This window comes from Semicossyphus pulcher, unplaced genomic scaffold (genome assembly GCF_022749685.1).
Source record: "Semicossyphus pulcher isolate SPU_LCO1_2020_fin unplaced genomic scaffold, fSemPul1.0.p SCAF_9, whole genome shotgun sequence".
Lineage (NCBI taxonomy): Eukaryota > Metazoa > Chordata > Actinopteri > Labriformes > Labridae > Semicossyphus > Semicossyphus pulcher.
This window is the reverse complement of record NW_027211770.1, coordinates 28,832,805-28,853,857: the sequence shown is the minus strand read 5'-3', so window position 1 is coordinate 28,853,857 and position 21,053 is coordinate 28,832,805. Positions and strand designations below refer to the sequence as shown.

Below are 21,053 nucleotides of genomic sequence, written 5' to 3'. Positions count from 1 at the left end.
CACTTTTCACTGTTGATGACATAAAATAGCTAATTGACTAAAGACAAAACGATTAATTAATTAATCTCAAAATAAATGCAAGTTATGATGTGGCACCTTTAAGCATCAATACTGTCTTACCCTGCATTCATGTGGCACCTTCCCAATTGGCAAAATTGGCATCAACACCCCGTTAAGTCCAAATAACTACTCTTAAATTTTGCAAATATTCTGGTACAAGACTTGCCAAATTTCCGTCTTATTACGCGGATGTTGGGATGTTGGGTTGATTGTAAGAAACTCATACTTAAATGTATTTATTAATTCACATATTGCGTACAATTTTTGTATCACATGTAATATGGTGTAGGGTTGAAATCCTGAACTTGCTTTATGAGTTACCTAAAGTTATTTATTCGTATTAACTCTGATAGCAGGTCAGGTAAAGCAATCTTTTCTAGTTTTAGGGGAATTATTTGGTGCAACAACAAATCTTGGACTAATCCCAACATCATAAGAATCACAAATACTGTAAACTGCACCAATGTCTTGTATACTGCTTGGGTAAATACATACAAAACATCTTTACAGTTTCCACATGATGACCTGAATCTAATTAATAAATCAAAGTCACAAGAATGACCTCCCACCTCATGTACTGGGACCGGCTGAGTAGCATGTGAATGCAGCATTACTAATTGTAAGGTCAAAGTCAATTCTTTTGTTTACCGAAACATATGCTGAGTTTAAGACGATCCAAAAAAGAGAATTGCACAAATACAGAAATTGGAGAAGCTGATAGTTGCAAATTTGTTATTATGCATTAGACTAATCTAATAGTTCACAAGCCTTATTTTGGGGATTTTGGAAACAGTGTTTAAAGGACCGTGTCTAAATGCCCTTATGTAATCAGAGTCATGTAGATAAAAGATTATAATCTAAGAAAGTTAGAAAAGTTTATATTTCTTTTCAATTAGGTTAACCTTTGTTTACTTAGTCCTTTTGGGCTTAAGATATCTTCATCACGTTGAAGACAAATCAGTCACACGAAGCACTAATTTCACACACTAATTAAAACAAATAAGGTTTTCTGCTACTTCTTAATGTCATTTTACGGTGTCTCAGTTTTCATTTATTATGGCAATTGTCTGGTTCAGGTTTAACAACATATGTTTGTCATAAGGTTTTATGGAGCACATCAGGGGAGGAGAACAATTACCCCCACAGCAGGGTTCCTTATTATCCACTAGCAACCGTGATTAAACAGATTTGTTATATGGGTGTGTGTGTGAGCAGTTTGTGACTCAGCACTTTGTCATTAATTATTCTGCACGACTCTGATCCCAACAGGCCCTGCTAATTAGAATAAAACAAAACACAATCTTCTTATTTTAGAGTTGTTTGGAATTATGGGTCTGTGGGTAGTTTCCAGGTCTCTCAGCTATCCCCTGATTTGAAAGCAAACACAATATTTTCCTCAGACAGCAGTGATAAAAGCCTATTGTCAGCCTGCGTGCTCTCAGCCAACATCAGTGGTCCGTGACCCTATAAAAAGGCTGTTTGGTGAAAATGCAGACATCTGGTCCACAAATGTCATCATGTTCCTTGTGATGTTGGAATTCTGAAGAAAATAATATTATTAGATACCACAACAAACAGTTTACACGGGAAGTAAGCATGCTGGAATATAAAATAGGCTTTCTTTAGTCAGATTTTTAGTTTATTTATGAAGATAAAAACAAAGGAAAAGATATTTTTTCGATCAAAAACACTTTGAAATACTCATGCTTAAACAGGAAAAATGAGAGGGCTGCCCCCTCATGGTTCAACAATAAGAGTCTCAGTCAGTTTAGTTTTCATCCGTCAAAAAGAAAAAAAAACGTGCAAAATTCAAACAGGATCTGAAACTTTTTTGTTGTCTGACTGTTTTGTGACAATTCTTAACTAGCTAAATCACTAGCTAGGTAGCAGCTACAAGGCTAAAGTTAAAGCTAAATCTAAAGCAAAGTGAATGAGCCTAGAAAAAAAGCAGCTTTCTCCCAGCTACAGTTTGGAGGACTGAAGCAGGGGAGGGGCGATGTTATACTATGCTTAAATAATGTTCAGTCTCCTTGCTGGTTCTTCTGACACATTCAGAGTCATTAATGTTACCGCTCTTGCCGTTAGCATTGTCGTTAGCCGGTGACTTGCTCCTTGCATGTGCTTGTAGAATTACGACTTTAAATGCATGTCAACAGTTTTGTATGTCTCTGTTTAAAATATATATTTAGATACATACATTTATATCATAAATCTTTAACTGTTAGTTAACTATTAGCATAAACTAGCAACTGCTAGTCCACTAGGAAAATCTTTAGCCGGGGCAGTGATGATGGAGGACAAAATGCATTTAATAAAGAAAGATGGAGGCAGTCACGAAATGGCCAGAGGTGCATTATGTTACAAAGGAAAAAAAAAAAAGCTTTTTTTTGCTCAACATGAGAATCTACTTTCCCTGCTGAATAATTTTCTCCAAGCTGTCAAGAACACAGAGCTACAGAGGTAAAACTATCTGCTAGAGTGGACAGAATAAAGGAGTGAAGGTTTTAGCCCTGTGTCTAGAATGATAATCTCTCTCTCAGCGGGTTTGGAGGAGGTCTGTCGGCGCTGCGAGCACATTTGTTAGCTGCAGCTCTGCAGTCTGCTGCCAGATGTTGGAGCATTGCGTGTGATCGCAGGTCCCTGGTGACGCTCTCGCCCTCTGCTTGTGCACACACTTACATACACACTCACAACACACACCTGCATGCTAGAGTGGAAGCATTCACATGTGGATATGCACACACACACACTTCCTCTCTGGCCACCTGCAGATGTGCTCCTCCACAGCCTTGTCACGCCCCTCATTCCTCGCTCTCGGCGGGGCCATGTGTCCCTGTTACAATTGCAGTCACTTGGTCAATGAGCGCCTTCAAGCTAAAGCTAACCAGCAGGGCTGACACGCCGCTGAAGTCGCAGTCGTGACCTGTTTTCTAACTACGTCCCTCACTAATTGGTTCCATGTTTGACAGACCCATTAAGAGGTTATTACATGTTTCCAGCACAGTTATTATAGAGGCCTGTCACTGACTGTTTGCTTTGTGCTTTCCATTTGTTTAGTCAGAAGTAGTTAGTAAATGTAATCCATTCTTTGCAACATATGTGAAGAAGCATTTTGTCCTTTCAGATGTTCTTTTAGCGATTCTAAAAAAGATCACGTGGCAAACCTTCCTTTGCTTGTTTGTGTAGATGGAGCACACATTTGTCAGCCACATTCCTGCTGCATGCGTTTAAATGGGATATTACAGAAGAAAAGGGGCAAATCATTTTCAATAGAGAGGACCTTCATTTAACTCGAATCAGTAAGTTTAGGTCAATTGTTAAAGCATGATACAAAGTGAAGAAAATCAATCATCTTTCTGCCCTTTCAGTTACCACAGTTAACAGGAACATGCCGACAGAAAACTTGTTGCTATGACGTCAGCCTTTTGAAAAACAAAGCAACGGTTGTCTTTTCAACTTTGATATTCTGCCTTGAGAACTGTCGCTTTGCACGTGTAAATTGATTATATGCATATATATATATAATTTGCAAAGTGGGATAACTTAAACAAGGTTGTCAAAGGGAAAGTTTTTGCATTGGCAACTTTTCTTTTTCTGACTATTGACGCTCCTTAAAGGCTTAAATGGACATTACATTTGATGAAGAGTCAAAGGTATTCACCTGTTTATATTAACATGTAAGAAGAGATGTCAGCACTGACTCGCAACATGGATTTTTGGCTTGAAACATCCAATCAAAGAGCTTAAAATACCATGGCATGACCAAGAAATATTTTCAGCAGTTTAAATCAATTTACATTTGGTTCTCGGTCAGTGTAAGGTGAACCCTAGTGAAGTATCGTGCAATTTTGTCCCCAATTTTATTGACAAAGGGTTTGAATGTTGCACCTTTAAACAGCTTTCCTCCCTCAATGTTTCCTGCAGCTAAGTCATAGTTATCTTTTAGAGGTATCCGCCATTTTAAACTTGGAAAAAAACTAAAGCTTTAAGCAATGTTCAAAACAAGGTAATCCTTTATTAATTTCAAGCTTTCGCTAAGTTGCATTTGGTAGCCAGTCTTCAGGGAACCATGTAAAAAAAAATCACTGGATGATGCTTCAGAGAGTGAGGCAGGAGCCGAACAAGGTTGCAGCTTTTTCATTTTAATGTGTGAAAAAACATGAATAAAACTCATGCAGAAGAAAAGGACGTCTGAGTCAATATAAATGACAATGACTTCATTTTCTTTGACTTAGTTATTCTTCCTAAAGCCAGCCAGCTACCTTGCTTTACATGCTAGCTACATGGCTACTTAGGTTAACTAGCTTACTGAATACTTTTTATGACGGTACTCTCTCTCTTATCGGTGAAAGAAAGATAATTAAGCTTTATTGTATGATGTCTCTTACTCCTTTTCTTTTTTTGTTTTGTTTTCAACATGAAAACACCCAAAGAAAATGTGTGTTTTGTTAGCATTGATGTTTTACTCAACCAGGGAGGTCATTTTAAACACCAGTGATGCTAGCACAGACAAATGTTTGTGATCTCTGATCTGCCAATACGCTGTGGCTTTAAACCCGCTGCTCCTGCCTCACAGAGTGAAACAAACATCATGCATCACAAAACATAAAAGTCCTCGAGCTGTTAGTTTGTCTGCCAAATCAAATATTCAAGCTCAGTACGTTCTGCTAGAGGCAACAGTGGACTTGAACTGTCTTGTTTTCATAGTTTGTGATATTGCTGAATCATGATTCGCTGTAAATGTGTGTGTTTGTGTGTGTGTGTGTGCAGGCCACTCCTTTCTTCATAGGGCTGATGGTGCTGGAGCTGGTGGTGGGTTTCCTGAAGAAAGGAACCCCAGTGATAACACTCAGTGATGGACTCACCTCCGTGGCTGCTGGGATGATCTCCAGACTCCCGATGTGGGTGTTTAGAGTGAGCTCACACTGAATGAAATAACTAAACATTTTGATTCTCGCTGCCTTTTCTTTTTGAATGAAACAGCATCATTGTTGTATGTTGAGGAAGCTTTTTTTGGTTGGAATGGAAATATTTTCATTTAAAGGACCATTACCTTGTAATTAAAGTAATGTGATGTAGACAGCAGGAAGTAGAGCTGTTTTAATTTCCATTGGACAGTGGGGGAACATACTCACAGTAATATTTTAGGTTCTCTTCCTAAGCTCTTGCATTATTGTCCTCTTCCTGCTGGCTATATGAGTCCAGATAATAGGACGCTGAAGTTGCAGGTGTAGCGAGAGACTTTTCTTTGCCCTGAGTTTTGCTTGTCAGACCACATACAGGCTGCCTTACCCAATTAGTGAAGGCAGCAGTCCCCTGTTGACAAAGGTACTTCCAAAGGCACCTGCAAAGGAAGCTAATAAGGATTTTAAGAAGGGATAATGCATTCAAGGAATCTTAGTGCATTCTGCCAATTATGACTGCCTACAATTGTGATCCAAAAAAGATACAAGGGTTACATTTTTATAAAAGAAAGCCACTAGACTAAATAATGCCGTCTACCAGACCTGCATAATATACTTACATGGTCACACTGTGAGCTGACTCAGAGCTCTGACCGTCCCTCCCTCAGGTTGCTAATGAGAGGCTGTGAGCTGACGGCCTACATGTACGTGTGGGACAAGTACCGTTTGTTGGAGCTGCCCTGGGACAACGCCTGGACCTGGTGGTTCACATTTCTTGGTTGTGACTTCTGCTACTACTGGGTCCATCGCTTAGCTCACGGTACGATCTCACCACACTCCCACTATATTGTAATTTATTTTAAAGTTTCGTTCAAAAGGAATCATTGCTGTGAAATATCTGCACAGCATATTAGATAGTACCAAGCATACGATAGGCACATCTTAGATGTTTTTAACCGTCATATTCTTTTTTTATTATATGGCTAATTAAGCTGCTTTTATTTGATTCATACCTCAAAGATGTTTTTAGAGAATCGAATAGCAACGGGAGGAATTAAATCCAAACCTGATTCACAATTTTATTCCTTGTTATGCTGCTAATGTTTCCGGCTTTTAAGAAGGTGTTCGTGGGTACCTGCTGTTTTGTGCAGCTCAATTTTGCCACACATACTTGTCCCACTTGGCTGCCTGCCTCTGATTAAAATGGTAGAAAGATTAGTTGTGTTGCTGTTTTTAGTTGCCACAGACTTTGGACAGACTTTACAGACACAGAGGTTTTCTAGATATCGGTTGCTGCAACACTGAACCACTTTGAGATGACTGGGAACACTTTTTTGGGAATGAACTTTCTTTCATAACATCTCTTGGATTCCAATGAACTACGGGAGCACGGCGAAGCTATGGTGGCTTTGTACTGGAATTACCCAAGTTACATAAAAACTTCATTCTTTACCTGACATTTGGGCTGCAAGGTGGTGCACTGGTTAGCGCTCACAGCCAGAAGGTTCCTAGTTTGAATCCTGGTTCAGACGTAGTGGGCCTTTCCGTGTGGAGTTTGGATGTTCTCATGCGTGGGTTCCCTCCGTGTACTCCGGCTTCCTCCCACAGTCCAAAGACATGCTCGTTAGGTTCATTAGTGACTCTACATTGCCCTTGGTGTGTGCAAGAAATGCACCAGTCCTGTGATTGACTGGCCTTCAGTTCAGGGTGTACCCTGCCTCTCGCCCAATGACAGCTGGGATAGGCTCCAGCCCCCCGTGGCCCTGAGCAGGATAAGCAGTATAGATAATGGATTGATTCTTAACCTGAAATTTGAACTTCTAACACATTTTACATTTAAATCATGATGGTGGAGAATCTAGTTTATTAGTTTACTTTGCAGATGTAGCTCTACTACCTACCAGCACCAAACAGGCAATCTCCCCTCTCCTCCTTCATGCATCCCTCAGAAAATACAAGCACAAAAAACCACAAAGTGAACTGCTGATAAATGCTTGTAAAATGTTGATTTAGTTGCCGTCCCTGCAGGGAGCAGCGCTGAAGATAGCACACACATCATGCTTTCCTGGACCTAGCGGAGGAAGCAATTATTTTTGAGTTACATGCAGCTGGTTCAGAGCCGCGCACATGTGAGAGGTCGTGGTCTCCAGAGGGCTGTGGTCTTAACCCCGAGCTGCATGTAGACACGGCTCCAAAGCTTCAAGCAATGTCCTGCAGCATCACTGTAAAACCAAGAGTATGAAACGTATACCGGATACAGTATTTATACAGTAGTGGCCTTGGCATCAGCCCACGTGTGTTGGCGCAGTGATGCACGTGCCAGCTGCCCGTCTGCCACACAGCACTACGGAAGAGGGGTGATGTTTATTTGTTTAATTGGCAGCAAGCTCGTTGAATGTGTACTCGTCATAGATCTGTATGAAAGTCCACTGCGGCTGTGTTGGTGTTAGAACCTGGCCAAACACAATCTGTGTTTGTTGTGTGCTTTGGCTCAAGAACACGATTCTGAGGTGACTGAGGACATTCCCTCAGGATAGTAGTGGAGGGTGTTTTTACTCTCTATCACCACTCTACCACACTATTATTGTCATGGTGGTGTCGGTGTGTTTGTGCGCTCTCTAGAGAACACAGTGACTCCTCGGGTTGAGGAAAGGCATCTAATTGGATTTGGAAGCATTATGCTGCAGCAGTTTACCGTTTAACGAGGAGACCTGGCTTTTGTGAAAGAATAAAGAGATCGCGGTCTGTTCATGTAAAGCCAAATATGCCGAAGCGGTCACAGCGATTTAAGTCACATAAATTTAAGAGGTAGACTAAATGATTAGAGATGATTCCCTGTTTTTGATCAATAGGAAAAGAGCAGTCAGAAACTTCTGTCAGGGCGCTGGTTTGGGTCGGTTGACACGGTGGGTGTCCCGCATACGGAGGCTGCGGTCCTCATTGCACTGAATGCGGGTTCGACTCTCAGTCTGCCGATCATTTGCTGCATGTTGTCCCCCACTCTCTCCTCCCTACGTTACCTGTCTCTCTTCACCTGAGATTTTTCTGCATATTTTCTTGATTCATGGATAAACATGTGGTCGATATAACATCAGAAACAGAGTTAAATAGAAATCCCAGTTTCTAAAAGTCCAATGAGACGTCTTCGAACAACTTGTTTTGTCTGTCATAAGTCCAAAACAAGGAAGATGCTCTGTGCAAATAGAAACGTAACAGCTAAACATTTTGTTTTTGTCGATTTTATTTAATTCGTTTCATGATTTATATTCTACGACTCTCTTTGCCTTTCTTTTATGTGTTTTTGGCATGGGAAAAAATCTGATTTGCAAGTTGTTTTATGACAGAATAAAACCAAACTGATACCTCAGTTGGGAAAAACTTTTGTGGTTTTAGTTTCTGTTGTGTGTGATTTGAAAAATACCAATTTAACGGTCGGTTTCAGGATGAATAATCTTGTGACCAAAGCTCCACATTCCTGTTTAAGCAGCACACATTGATGTTTTGATGACTGGTGATCCTTTTGTGTGACCTTATTATTGGAGGTACAGTGGTGATGTGTCTGCTGAGTAACATTCAGCGAGGTTTTAATGAAGTGTGTGTTCCCGTCGTTGCCCTCATTGTCTGACGATGCAGAGGAATGACGTCTTCAGTATCACGTTTCCGCTCCGTTCGCTTGGTCTGAATCCTTTTATTTTTGGACTGCACAATCATCTTTAAGTCTCAAAAAACTTTCCATTCACTTTCATTTCCTCCTTTTCCAGCCTGTAGGGGTTGTTATTATGGAACATTGTGGATAATTGTCTGGTGCTGTTTGCCCGCAGGATATAAGCTTTCCCGTTTGTTACCAACGTGAGGCGGCTTTCGCCGACCGCAGCGCAGGGCCGGCACGGTCCTCACCCCTCACTCCGGTCAGCCGAGGTCACTTCGGTCAACCAGACTCTGACCTCCGGCTCTTTCCACAGCGAGGTTCAACCGAAATATTCCAGTGTGTGGGATGAAAGCTGCCTGTAATGAAGCACTGAGGAATGAGACAGATGTAGGATGCGGGTAGAAAGTATTTTTCAGCACTTTAATGAGTGTCAAATCATCATGTAACGCCGCTTTAGGAGCGCCTGTCTTATTTTATTGCGCTCATATCTTGGAACAGTTTTACAATCCTGCCTCAAAACAGCGGGAACACAGCCTCTGTAATCCTATTCTATCAAGACATATGAGCTATAAATCCTAATATTGCATAATAAGGGAAATATTGCAACAGAAATCTGCAGAAAGAGGCAGCAGTGACATCGTCTGCTGGAAATACAAGCTCTTATTAGCCTCAGTGTAAAGTATCACTCCAGTTTGACCACTTTTATGGCCCTTTTTGTTCATAGTTTCCCTCGTATGACTCCCACATGAAAGAAAAGCTCAAATATAATTAAGTGGAAAGTCCTTTAAAAGGCCGCCTCTGTGCTGTGCTGATGCCATCTTTGCCGAGGAGGCCACGTGACTTGGCTCTTGCCAGACGCTGCAATCATGGAGATAGTAAAGTTTAACGAAAAGTGAGCCGCCTCTGTCTGCTGGATGAAGATCACGACTCTCCATTGGCAGAAATGTGAGTAAATAGCGGCTGTGACTCGACAGTTTCAGTGACCTTTTGCTTGGCATCGGGTCTGAATGTACATGAACATCCTCCAGATGCGGCTGCAGCCGAGGTTAATCTGGAATTTCAAATATTTGAATGACCTTTGTCATTTATGTAAACCCTCCATGTTGGTGTTTGCCTGGACTCTTATCATTGGTGCATGTCCCAGAAATGTTGTACTGTACCTTTAGTGAGTTCTGTTTTTACTCAAGTTTTTCCTCATATTGTTTTATCATGCTTTTAGAGACATAAATCATTGCTCGATAACTATTTTGATACCACGGTAACAAAAAAAGAGCTCTTAAGTTCCAAAAGTTGGGTAATCTTCTAGTTTTTAATGTTTTTCCTGCACACAGTGCTGTACAGAAAAACTCACTGAACACAAAGCCAACTCTAATTTGACATACTGTTTACTGTAGCTTATGAAAGGCATAATGAGTAGGATTTTAATATTATTAGTTATTGTTTAGACCCATATAAAAAAAAAAGCCTCCCCTCTCAATCATTATAAACATAAGTGGTGTTTAGTCGTGTCTGTATCTGCAGAGAAGCTGCCCTTTATCTGTATTTGTGCAGTGGTGATCAGCAGGTCAGGACTAAATGACAACATAGAGACCAGGTGCTGGTCTCTGTCCGTCTGTAACAGATGCTAACGTAACTCGTTGCTATATGAGAGCTCCAGGTGTGACGGAGGGTGGAGCAGACAGACCATCGACTGTATAAAAACATGGACGACATGACAGCTCCGAAAAGTGAAGCCAAAACATTTCGAGCGCCCCCTGCTGACTGGCTGCAGTATAGGTCATAAAGCCCGCCTCCTCCATGTTAACAGATGGACAAACTATAGAATCAAAATAGTCAAATAAATGGTTTCTGTCATTATAGTTAGTTCTTATCATGCTGATTTATGTCCAAGTGTTCATCAAAAGTTTATTTTTAATGAGTTATTTGATGCTGTAAAAATAATGATTGACAGCTCTGTTGACAAATTCGGCTCCTGCAGCCAATCAGTTCCGGATTAGCCGAGTGGAGGACGAACGGCGAGAGGAGATGTAACCAAAACAAACACTACAGTCATTGAAGTTTCCATACCTGTGAACGTTAACCTCAGACCAACACAAGAAGCTGTTCTGCTGTTAAACACGCCGGCGTGCGGGATCCTTGCTGTTTTTTCAGTAAGTTAAGTGTGTGTTTTGGTTAGCGGAAGTGGCTACAGCCGCCTCACCCGCCGATCTCTACTGCGCAGACTCCGGCTCCAAATGACGTCACAATCGCAAAATGGCAGCGCCTATCACGGGGGCTATCTGCTCTGTACAATAGGAGCAGATGGAGACGCATCGTCCATCTATATGTACAGTCGTTGAGACAGACACACACAGTCTGCAGGATGAAGCATGACTTCAGCTGCAGATGAACAACGCTTTACCTTCCTGCTGGGTTGTACGGAGGTGTAGGCGTGTTCGTTTGTTGTATCAGAAATTACGTCTTATTTTTCCGTTTCACCACTTTGTTGTCATGAACGGAGCTCACTCTCTTTGCTTCTTGTCTATGTCGCTCAACCACAGGAGTCTCTCTCTCTCACTTGCATCAGATTTGGGTTGAAAACTGATTGTAGATGTGGTTTTTTTTCAAAACTTTTCTGTACTATCAAACGTAAAAGTAATATTAATATAGAGATTGTACCGTTTTGACACACGTGGTATCGTCAAGTATTGTGGTACCGAAAATGTTGACAACCTTACAGGTCAATGTGCTTTACACAGAAAACAAACAGACAGAAAATGAGCACAGAATTTGAGATCACATTTTGCAAAACTAATTAAAATACAACAATAAAATATTAGAAATCAATATATAAAATTTAAAAAAGAAAAAAATAAACACCAGGGATAAATCTTTTTTAAAAACAAAGATAAAAACTCCAAATTAACGGCCAGATTAAGAAGTTAAAAGGCTTTAAATTTCCTTTTAAGAATATCCAGAGAGCTTGTCAAAATAAGAGGAACTCGCCGGTGCTTTTTGGGGCACAACAGGAACATTTAAAAGAAATCTGAACATAAAACGAAAGAAGATCTCTGATGTTTGGAGGAGCAAGGTCACTGAAAGTTAAACCTCCTCTTCCCCCTGAAATAACAAAACCTTTGCCACACATTTAACCACTGGTTTATGTATTAACAGCCATCAAATTCCCCGCAAAGGTTCGATGACGTGGTGACTGACAGGAATCAAAAACACATCCCGCTCTACCCGACATTTCGTCTGGTCCTCTTCACAGTCAGACTATATTTGTTCAGACCCGCCTGAAAGCAGCTGGTTCAGCGTGAGCTTTGGGATGCCTCGGTTCGGACGCGGCCATGTTGTTGACAGGCCTGTTGATTCTGTTTGTTCTAACCTCGTATCGCTAACGCCACTAATAGCAGCTCTGCTCTCAGGCAGCAGCTATATCCAGGCCGAGGCCACTCATCAGCCAGTCAGCTGTCCGTACGCTGATTATATGTGAGGTAATGGATGACGCTGCATTCGTCTCACCACACTGACTGTTATACTTATAACTTACAGACATGTCAGAGGATGGCTTTAACGCAGAAAGAGTGGGATTTATCTGTTGCGGTTTGTGAACACAACATTTAAAGTTGACAGCAGTAGCTTCCTCTTGCATGCGTGCAGAGAGCTGGCATCTAGTTGCTACGTTTTTATACCAATGACTGTATTTAAAGATGCACGAAAGGTCTCCACCTCCTCTCATTGCACAAAAGTGAAGCCAAAGTGCCCTCCTGGAAGCGAGCGCTGCCGTATTGCGAGTTTTGAGTGTGTGCAGTAGAGATCAGCTGGTAGAGCCGTGATATTGACGTCCCGTCCCTTCCTCTACCCAAAACACATATTTAACTTGTGTCCTTGACGTGTTGGTGCCCTCAGCTTCTTGTGTTGGTCTGACGCAGATATTCACAGTAATGTAAAGTTCAATGACTGTTGTGTTAGTGTTACTTACGTCTCCTCTCGCCATTCCTCCTCTACTCTGCTACTCGGGAACGGAACGGAGCGCTGCAGGAGCCTGATTTGTCAACAGAGCAGAGCTGTCAATCATGAGGTCACACCCGCTTTTTATAGCATCAAATAACTAATTAAAAGTAAACTTGTCAGGAAAACGAACACTTGGACATAAATCAGTGTGATAAGAACTAACTATAATGACAGAAACTGTGTTTGGGAAAAATGTATTTGACGTGTATTTTGAGTTTATAGTTTGACTCATGTCCCATCTGTTAACATGGAGGAGGCGGGCTTTATGACCTATACTGCAGCCAGTCAGCAGGGGGCGATAGAGAGGGTTTGGCTTCACTTTCAGGGAGCTGTCATGGTAAATTGGTAAAAAAACTGTAGTTATATAGCACTTTTTCTAGTCTTGCGACCACTCAAAGCTGTTTTTACACTACATATCACATTTATCCATTCACACACCCATTCATACACTGATGGCAGAGGCTACTACCTGAAGTGCCCAACTGAGTTCTCAATCAGTCATCACATTCATACCCGTTTGTCACCGGGAGCAATTTGGGTTCAGTGTCTTACACAAGGACACTTCGACATGTAGCCTGGAGCTGGGGATCGAACCTCCGACCTTCCGACTGAAAGACGACCGACTCTACCCCTGAGCCACAGCCGCCCCTAATGTTTGTGTCACATCCCAAACAAAGCAAAGAAAAGAAAACACATGCAGAGTCTCTGCTAGAGGGTTATCAGTTATGACTGAGAGGGATTATTTTTGTATTCAGGAAAATACTTCTCATTGTGCCTTTAATGGCCCCTTAATGTGGTATTATCACTTCCTTAATGGGATGTACTTCCTGTTGAAACAGAATAGGGAGGGATTGATATGTGTTGATGTAAACCAATCAGCAGCTAGTTTTTGAGGGTAACAGGCAGGAATCTGGGTCGGTTGAAAAACAGTTTGATGATGTTTTTGGTTGAAAAATTTTAGTTTTTTCGATTAAATTTAACATGTGAACTTCTCGTGTTTCTTAGTATTTAATTTATTACGTCACCAGAAGACTAATTTCTTCTTCTTTGTTTGTTTCAGGTGACCGCGTTTAAAACACAACAGTTATAAAAATGGGGCAGAAAAAAGATACATCCACAAAAGAATAGCCTTGTTTTCCTCAACTGAGAATCGTCTCAGCCCCGCCCCTCTCTCTGATAAGATAAGATAAGATAAACTTTATTGATCCCCTATTGGGGGAAATGTACTTGTTACAACAGATCAAAGTAAAGCACAGGGTAAAACAAGTGATGGATAAAAAAAAGGGAAGACAAAAAGACAATAAAATACAATAATATTAATAAATATATACACTATATACACCTTTCACATATTGTGGATGTTGACCTCCGTACTTCCTCTCCTGTATCTCTGATGCTGTGTCCACACTCTTACTTCTTGCTTCTTGCAAACGGCAGCAGTTGTTAAGACAAACAGATGTGCTCAGCACTCCTCCACCTCTCCTCCGCTGTCCTGCGTCCCCGAGGAGACGCAGCCAGTGTGGATGTTATTGTATAAAGAGGAGCTCCTCCTGGCTGTGTGGCAGGGTGGAGGGTGTGTGTATGTGTGTGTGTGTGTGTGTGTGTGTGTGTGAGGGGGATTAACCTGCCCCCAGGCTCCATAAATCTTCACAGTGACGGCGAGTTCCTGGCCCGGTGCAGGTTGCGGGGCCGACAGAAGAATCCGGGCCCCCTCTTGGTTTGCCGGTTGTGTCGGTGTGGTTTGGTCAGGATGTGGGGGTCTCGCTAACGGCAGCACGAGAGAGCGAGTGAAAGGCCTCATGGGAGGCAGAGATAACATCAACAGTGATCTACAGGTCACTGTGCTCTCACTCTGTCTGCTGAGTGTGCGATGAAAGAGAGACGGGATGTCTGCTTAGAGGGAGAGAGATTGAAGCTAGACATCACAGAGGGATAATGTCCACAGGGCCTGTATGTACAGTATTTAAACAGAGTGTAGAAAAGGACGGTGTGTTATGATCATATGGAGGGTCGCTGAGCTCAGCAGAGGCCACAGTCCGGCTGTCTGCTGCCCTCCTGCGCTCCTCTCGCTGCACGGAGAGACTTCCCTTTGTCAAAGTGTTGACAGACGAGGAGATTTTCACTGCTGACGCTGCAGACGACAAAACTCCAGTCGTTGGACGGGAGAAGCGTGAAGTTCAGGGATGGTGATGTGGTGGTGCTGAATACAATTTGATTTGCAACCTTGGTGTCTGTAGTTTTCCCAGTTATCATATGTTTTTTTAATCAGGAAGTTCCCAGTTTTCCCAAAATTATCTAAACTATATCTAAAGTCCTCGGAAATGTATTTCAACAACTTATTATATTGAAGACTTGGCCTGCATCTCGTATTTTCCACCGGACCACAGCACTGATATGCAACACTCCTCTCCACAGTGTGATAATATGTTTTCTTGCTTAACATCACTGAACCTGAAATACCTCCCGATGACGAGCCGTTGTGGGGGACCGGTGTTTCGGTTTAACGAGTGACTTGCTCTCTTCCTGTTTTAGCGTGAAAGCCAGCAGCGTTCAAAACTTGACTGAGCATTAGTATGAAAACATAGTAGCCGGTTGGTGTGTTGGAGGAGAGTAGCCTACGACTTCCCCAGCGAGCACCAACCGGGAACAAATCCAAGCGCAAGAGAAAAAAGTGGATGCTTCAGAAGCGCACAGAAGTGGCCTGAGTGAGAGGAGAACGGTTGAATGGTTGAGCGCAGGAAATTTGTGCAAGCAACAATATATTTAAGTGCGAACATACATTGTGAGCAGAAGAATCTGAGCACAAACAGGGGCTATTTGAGTGTAAAAGCAATTATTACAAAATCTGATAAGTCATGCTCTCAAAATGAAAAAAAACGTGCTCTTGAATAAAGATAGGGAAATAACTCTGTACGTTAGCAGCCTACACGTTCGCACAAGCAACACTTCAAAGAAGTATATTTTGAGATACTAATAAAAAACAAACAAAGAGGCATTCACGAGGACAGCTAAGCATTCTCTTCCCGTTTTCAACAGCTGCTGTAACCACGGCAACCACGGACCACATTCGGCTGAAAGTCGCCAGTTAACGTGGCCACTCGTTGAACAGAAACACCAGTCTCTGTTGTTTACTCTTCCACTCTTCCACTGCAAAGTAGGCACACATGACCACATGACAGGACATGCCAGCTCCCCCAAAAGTGAAGCCCAAACTCTCCATCGCCCCCTAGGGGAGTGGCTGTTAGTTTAGGAGCAGCTTGATTCCAGTTTTCTACGGGCGGAGCATTTTAAACGTCAATATCACTGACAATCAAATATTTAATCGTTGGAAGCCAAAATCGTGATCAGGATTAATATTCGGTTAATTGTGTAGCCCTACATTTACCATTTACAATCAAATACATGAATCTACCATCTTTAATCCTTTGTGTAATCAGTTTACATTGAGTGAGAGTTTGAATATGATCGATTAAAACGTATGCATGATTAAATATGAAAGAAAAAGCCATTTTCCATCACCCTTCACTTTCTATACAAAGTTTTAACTGGTGTTTGTGAGAGCTGTAAGTGGGCCTGACTGAGGGGAGTGTGTTTAGTTTAGTGTGTGTGCCTGAGCCGTGTGGACAGCATGAAGTATGGCAGCGGCAGACGGGAGTTGGCCCACCGTCCCGCCGAGTCCACTGCTCGGCTGTTTGGGTTGGCACCCCATCCAAGAGCCCTCCAATCCAAACACTGGAGGGCTGTTCACACGCCATTACCCCTGTGATTGACAGGTCAGCCCACCACTCAGAGGGCTGCGCTCGATTGCTCGTGCCAGGAATTTGTCGCTGAGGGTGATGATCAGGCAGCTGATTGATGGAGCTGTTTAAGCATTTCAACGTTTTTGTGCTTCGAGAGAGTCGAGTATGCTGATTATTTTTCTTTCGGACATGTCATACTTTCTTTTTGTAGCGGCATTATCAAGAAAGAGTTTGATAAGTATTGGCCCTAACAGCTGGCTCTTACTGGATTCAATTTATGGATCTCAGAAGGACTTTGGTTCGTACGTTTATATGACTCTGGTTATGTAAGCACTGTTTCTGACAGGGCTTGAGCTGCGCGTAAACAGTCCCTGTTAAAGTCCAACTCAGTCACATAACATGACTGATTATGACTTATAGGCTCTGATTATGTGTCATGATATAATTCAACTGTAACAGAAATTGTTAGATTACATCACCATGCTGCGGCTAGACCTCTTCTCACAGCATGGTGAATCAAGGTGGTGAATAAGCTTATTTTAGTTGCACATGGTGTAGTACTGCAGGAGACATACATGGCAATATGAAATAGGCTATATCAGGACACTTAAGGATGTATTATCATCCTTATACCACAGCTACCTACTGCAAGTTTAGCCGGATTATTCCCTGATTTGTCCAGCTTTTGAGATATCTGCCTCCACCATCAATCAATGGGTATCTGAATCGTTTTTTGGTGCTCAAAGACTTCTGAGAATGTCTCTGTCAGGAAACTGTGTCCCTGTAACTCTAGATACTTTCTGATAAGGGTTAATAGGTGTTACATTTATAAAAAATACTTTCTTAATGCCGTAAACGATGCTGAACCACCACCCACATTTCTGTTTTGTACAGTGTTTCAGAAAGTAGTGGTGTTGTGTGCCTAGCATAGCTAACAAAGGTAACTAGCTAGGTAACTAGCTCACTACCTAGCTAGCTACATCCATGAAAAATAGAAATTTGAGTGGCTTTATATGATGTAGTAAGTAAGCTAACAGAAATTACTTTTATTAATGTTTTTAGGCATATGCTACTTCTCCTCACCAGCTCTATCAGCAGCAGCAGCTCCTCTTTGAATGAAAATATTGATAGCAAGACAGTCTTAGCATACCACTTGCTATTGATTAATTTGGGCAAACAAAACTTACCAGCTTCCTATTAGACATAACTTACATGAACACTATATGTCAGGCTGAATACAGTAGGCTAAGTAAAGTGAAACAGGCTAGTTAGCTGCAGAAAGGAAATTAATATACTTGGAAGTTAGCTTAACTTTTAGCTAGTAGCACCTTTAGCTAGTAGGCTTCTGTTGCTATGAATACGTACACTTAGCTTATGTATTCCTGAGACACTGATATAGAAAGTGGGTAAGCTGTTGACAGAAGCCATGTTTTTATATCTTTTAATGAATGAAAGATGAATGTGAAGCCCTTTTGTAAGTAGCATTTCCTCCTTAATGAACTTTAAACGGGCCTGTAGTTAACCAAACAATCGTAAAAGACTGTTTTTCTAACCTTCCACAACAAGGGTTAGGATTTGGTTTAGTTTAGGCACAAACTATTAACTGTGGGTAAGAAAATGAATATAAATAGATATCCCCTGTGTGAAATTTCCATGCTTTGTTAACCCAACTTTGTCTATAAAAGTGTTTGTGTTGCCAAAACAATATCGTCCTACTTCCACCTTTGTTGCTGCCAAACAAAAATCATAATTCACACAGCCACTCGAGCTCCTTCTAAAGTAAACATATCGTAAATGTTGTTTTTAGCATTGGAAAAAAATGACTAATACTCCATTTTTATTGTGAGAACTGTCTAATAAAATTATAATAACTGTCCCTCACCTGATTAGCGCGCACTCATCCTTGTTATCCCTGAGAAAGCGAGATTTGAGGCTCGCTGGGGGCCAGATGGAAGTGCCGTCCTCAGCGTTCCTCCGCTCTTCCTGGGAACGTGGGCTCTGTGGCATTGGTTCTCACCATTAACGGGGCTTCCCTCCTGAATAGGCCTTGCCAAACTATGCAGTGTCCCGCCGAGTCCAGAGATGAGGACATGGGCTTGCAGTGAAGCCTAGCCGTTCCTACTTCCTATCAATGACAACTAGCATCAATCTTAGCCGCCCTTAGTCCTGGACCCTGCCAAGCATGATTCCAGTGAGGAGAAAGAAGGGAAAAGACTCAGGGCTGCTGGAATCAAACAAAGGCTGGATTATCCTCTCAATATGTCTCTTAGCGGGACAGTACATCTCTGATACCCCTGTGGCTCAGAGCGGAAGGAGGGTCATAATTTTTGTTTTTGACTGCCGTAGATGCAGTAAGTCATTTTTCTTCTCTCTCCTCTCACACTCATGCCTTGTCTGCAGACATACCGTCATTTGTCTTGAGAGGGCAAATACAGTTTGAAATAACATCCCTTCCATTTTGGCTCCATCCAAAATACGCCATTTAGCACTGTATGTGACACTTCCAAAAACACTCCCTGTGACAATTACTCTCTCGCACCTGCTGAAACTCAGCAATAACACTGTTAAATCACCAAGGTGTGGAGTGTTTTTTGGAAGCAGTAACGGTTTTTCAGAGCTCTGAGGGGTTTCCCCAAATAGATTAAGGGATTCCCCCTTTAGCTTCACTGATTAGAAACGTGTCAGGACAGATTGTGGGGATCCTCTGCTCAAACTGCAAACACCTTTGGCTCTTAGCCTTGTTTGTTCAGGTGCAGCAAGTTTACCAGACAGGGAGAGAACAGCAGATGGAGATGAGTGAGTGAGAGAGTGGAGTGATTTTCTCAAATTTAAAGGAGCAATCAGGTATCAACAGACGCTGGGAAGACGCTAAATATTTGGGCTTGGAAACTCTTAAATTTTGGCGGTTTTCACAGTTTCAAATCGGTTGAGAATTTGAAATATATACTAACTCATTATGTGGCAGAGAGTCAGATGTTAGATGAGAACATTCTGAACACTCTCACATCACGTTAGCTTAGCTTGGGCTTGGCTCTGTCTAAAGGTTACAAAATCAGCCCACGAGCGCTTCTAACGCTCACATAGTAACATGCTATTTCTTGTTTGTGAATTCAGTACAAAAACAAACATTCGCTCTTCAAAAGGCTTGTGTGCTGAACTTTCTCTTGGCTTGGAGCAGTTCCAGGCAAACCAGCCAAGACTCCAGGAAGTTACAAGACCAATGGAATTTCAGATTACAGATATTTGGGCCAAGACTTTCTAATCTGTGAGCTGGTGATTGTTTACAGTCTAATTAGCAACTTGATTGTCTGCGTACAGCTGCAGGGACATTTTTAAAAGATGAATAAAGTGCTGAATTGTCATGAGTTGATGTCAGATGGATTCCATGATAACATCATGTCCAATAGAGCTGCCTCTTTTGCTCTCCATATGGTCTGTTTTCCTAAATGCAGCCAAAGCCTGCTCAGATGTGACTGCTAAACGTTACTTGGACTTAAAACGGACGACAAGCGGAAACTAGTCGCTCCCGTGAACAAAATCTTGTCCATCACCTACAAAAGTATCGCCAGAATCAGCAGGTTTGGGCCCCAAAAGCACCAAGAGAGGCTCGTCCATGCTTTTATCTCCAGTAGGGCTTATTACTGTAATGGTCTTCTAACCGGACTTCCTAAACAGCTGCAGTACTTATTCAGTATTTTAACTTTATTTAATATTTCAATCTTCTATTTGTTTTGTCTTCCCTTGAATGTCTCTTTTATTTGTGTAAAGCACATTGAGTTTGTTATTTATCATCTATACCGCTTATCTTGTTCAGGGTTGCGGAGGGGCTGGAGCCTATCCCAGCTATCATTGGGCGAGAGGCGGGGTTACACCTGGACTGATCACCAGTCTGGTGTAACTTAAAAAAATGCATCGTCATCTTACTTAATATAAAGTTGTGTGTGTTTGTGTGCAGAGACTCACACTCTCATACCTACATGTCTGATTCTAACCCGGACATGTTAGCCTTTAAACCACCCAAATGTGACCACATGAATTCACCCATTATGTCTTCTTTTACTCGAGTTAATGTGTTATATAATATATATAATTGATCCCTTAATCTCACGTCCCATCACACATCAAGGCTGCCTCATAAAACTTAAACCTCATTTAATAACTCGGTCTCCTTTTTATTATGACAAATACATTAAACTATACATAGTCTATATGGGGCTCTGTGGTTCAGCAATATTTGAAGGTTACTGTTCTCTGTTGTACGGCTGCTGAAGCCAAAGTGGACGGGGGAGGTGCCAAAAAGCACAGACCAGACGGGGTGGTCCGGAAAGCGGCCCGGCGATCCAGTGAAACTTAACAAGCATGTTCCCTTTGGATGTAAAAATGAAGTGTAACACTGATATTAATGTAGCAAGTATCACAACACAGCAGAGGAATGTAAACTGGAGCACTGGGACATCGACTGGACGCTAACCAGCTGCAGCCGAATACCCCGGCCGTCATAATAGCTTTAAACCCACCCGCCCCCCCTCCGAACTGAAGGGCCGGCTACACTGAAGGCTCAACTTTTCATCACGGCCGGCCAGGAGCGAGGCTGAAATGACTCCTTCTGGGGATGAAAGTATCTCGTTTCTTATCTGGGGAAGGAGCAGGGTTGATTTCTGAGATAAATCACTTGATGTAAAGACAGCTGTGTGTGTGTGTGAG

At 42.0% G+C, this 21,053-nt stretch overlaps 1 protein-coding gene across 1 annotated transcript in view; it reads left to right on the top strand.

The window, feature by feature from the left end:
- Positions 1–21,053, top strand: part of agmo (alkylglycerol monooxygenase) — a 57,621-nt gene that overhangs the window by 511 nt on the left and 36,057 nt on the right. Inside the window, exons 2-3 of the mRNA XM_069656960.1 lie at positions 4,831–4,961; positions 5,633–5,784. Of these exons, the coding sequence (XP_069513061.1) occupies positions 4,831–4,961; positions 5,633–5,784 (283 nt within the window). The remainder of the gene's footprint in view (positions 1–4,830; positions 4,962–5,632; positions 5,785–21,053) is intronic.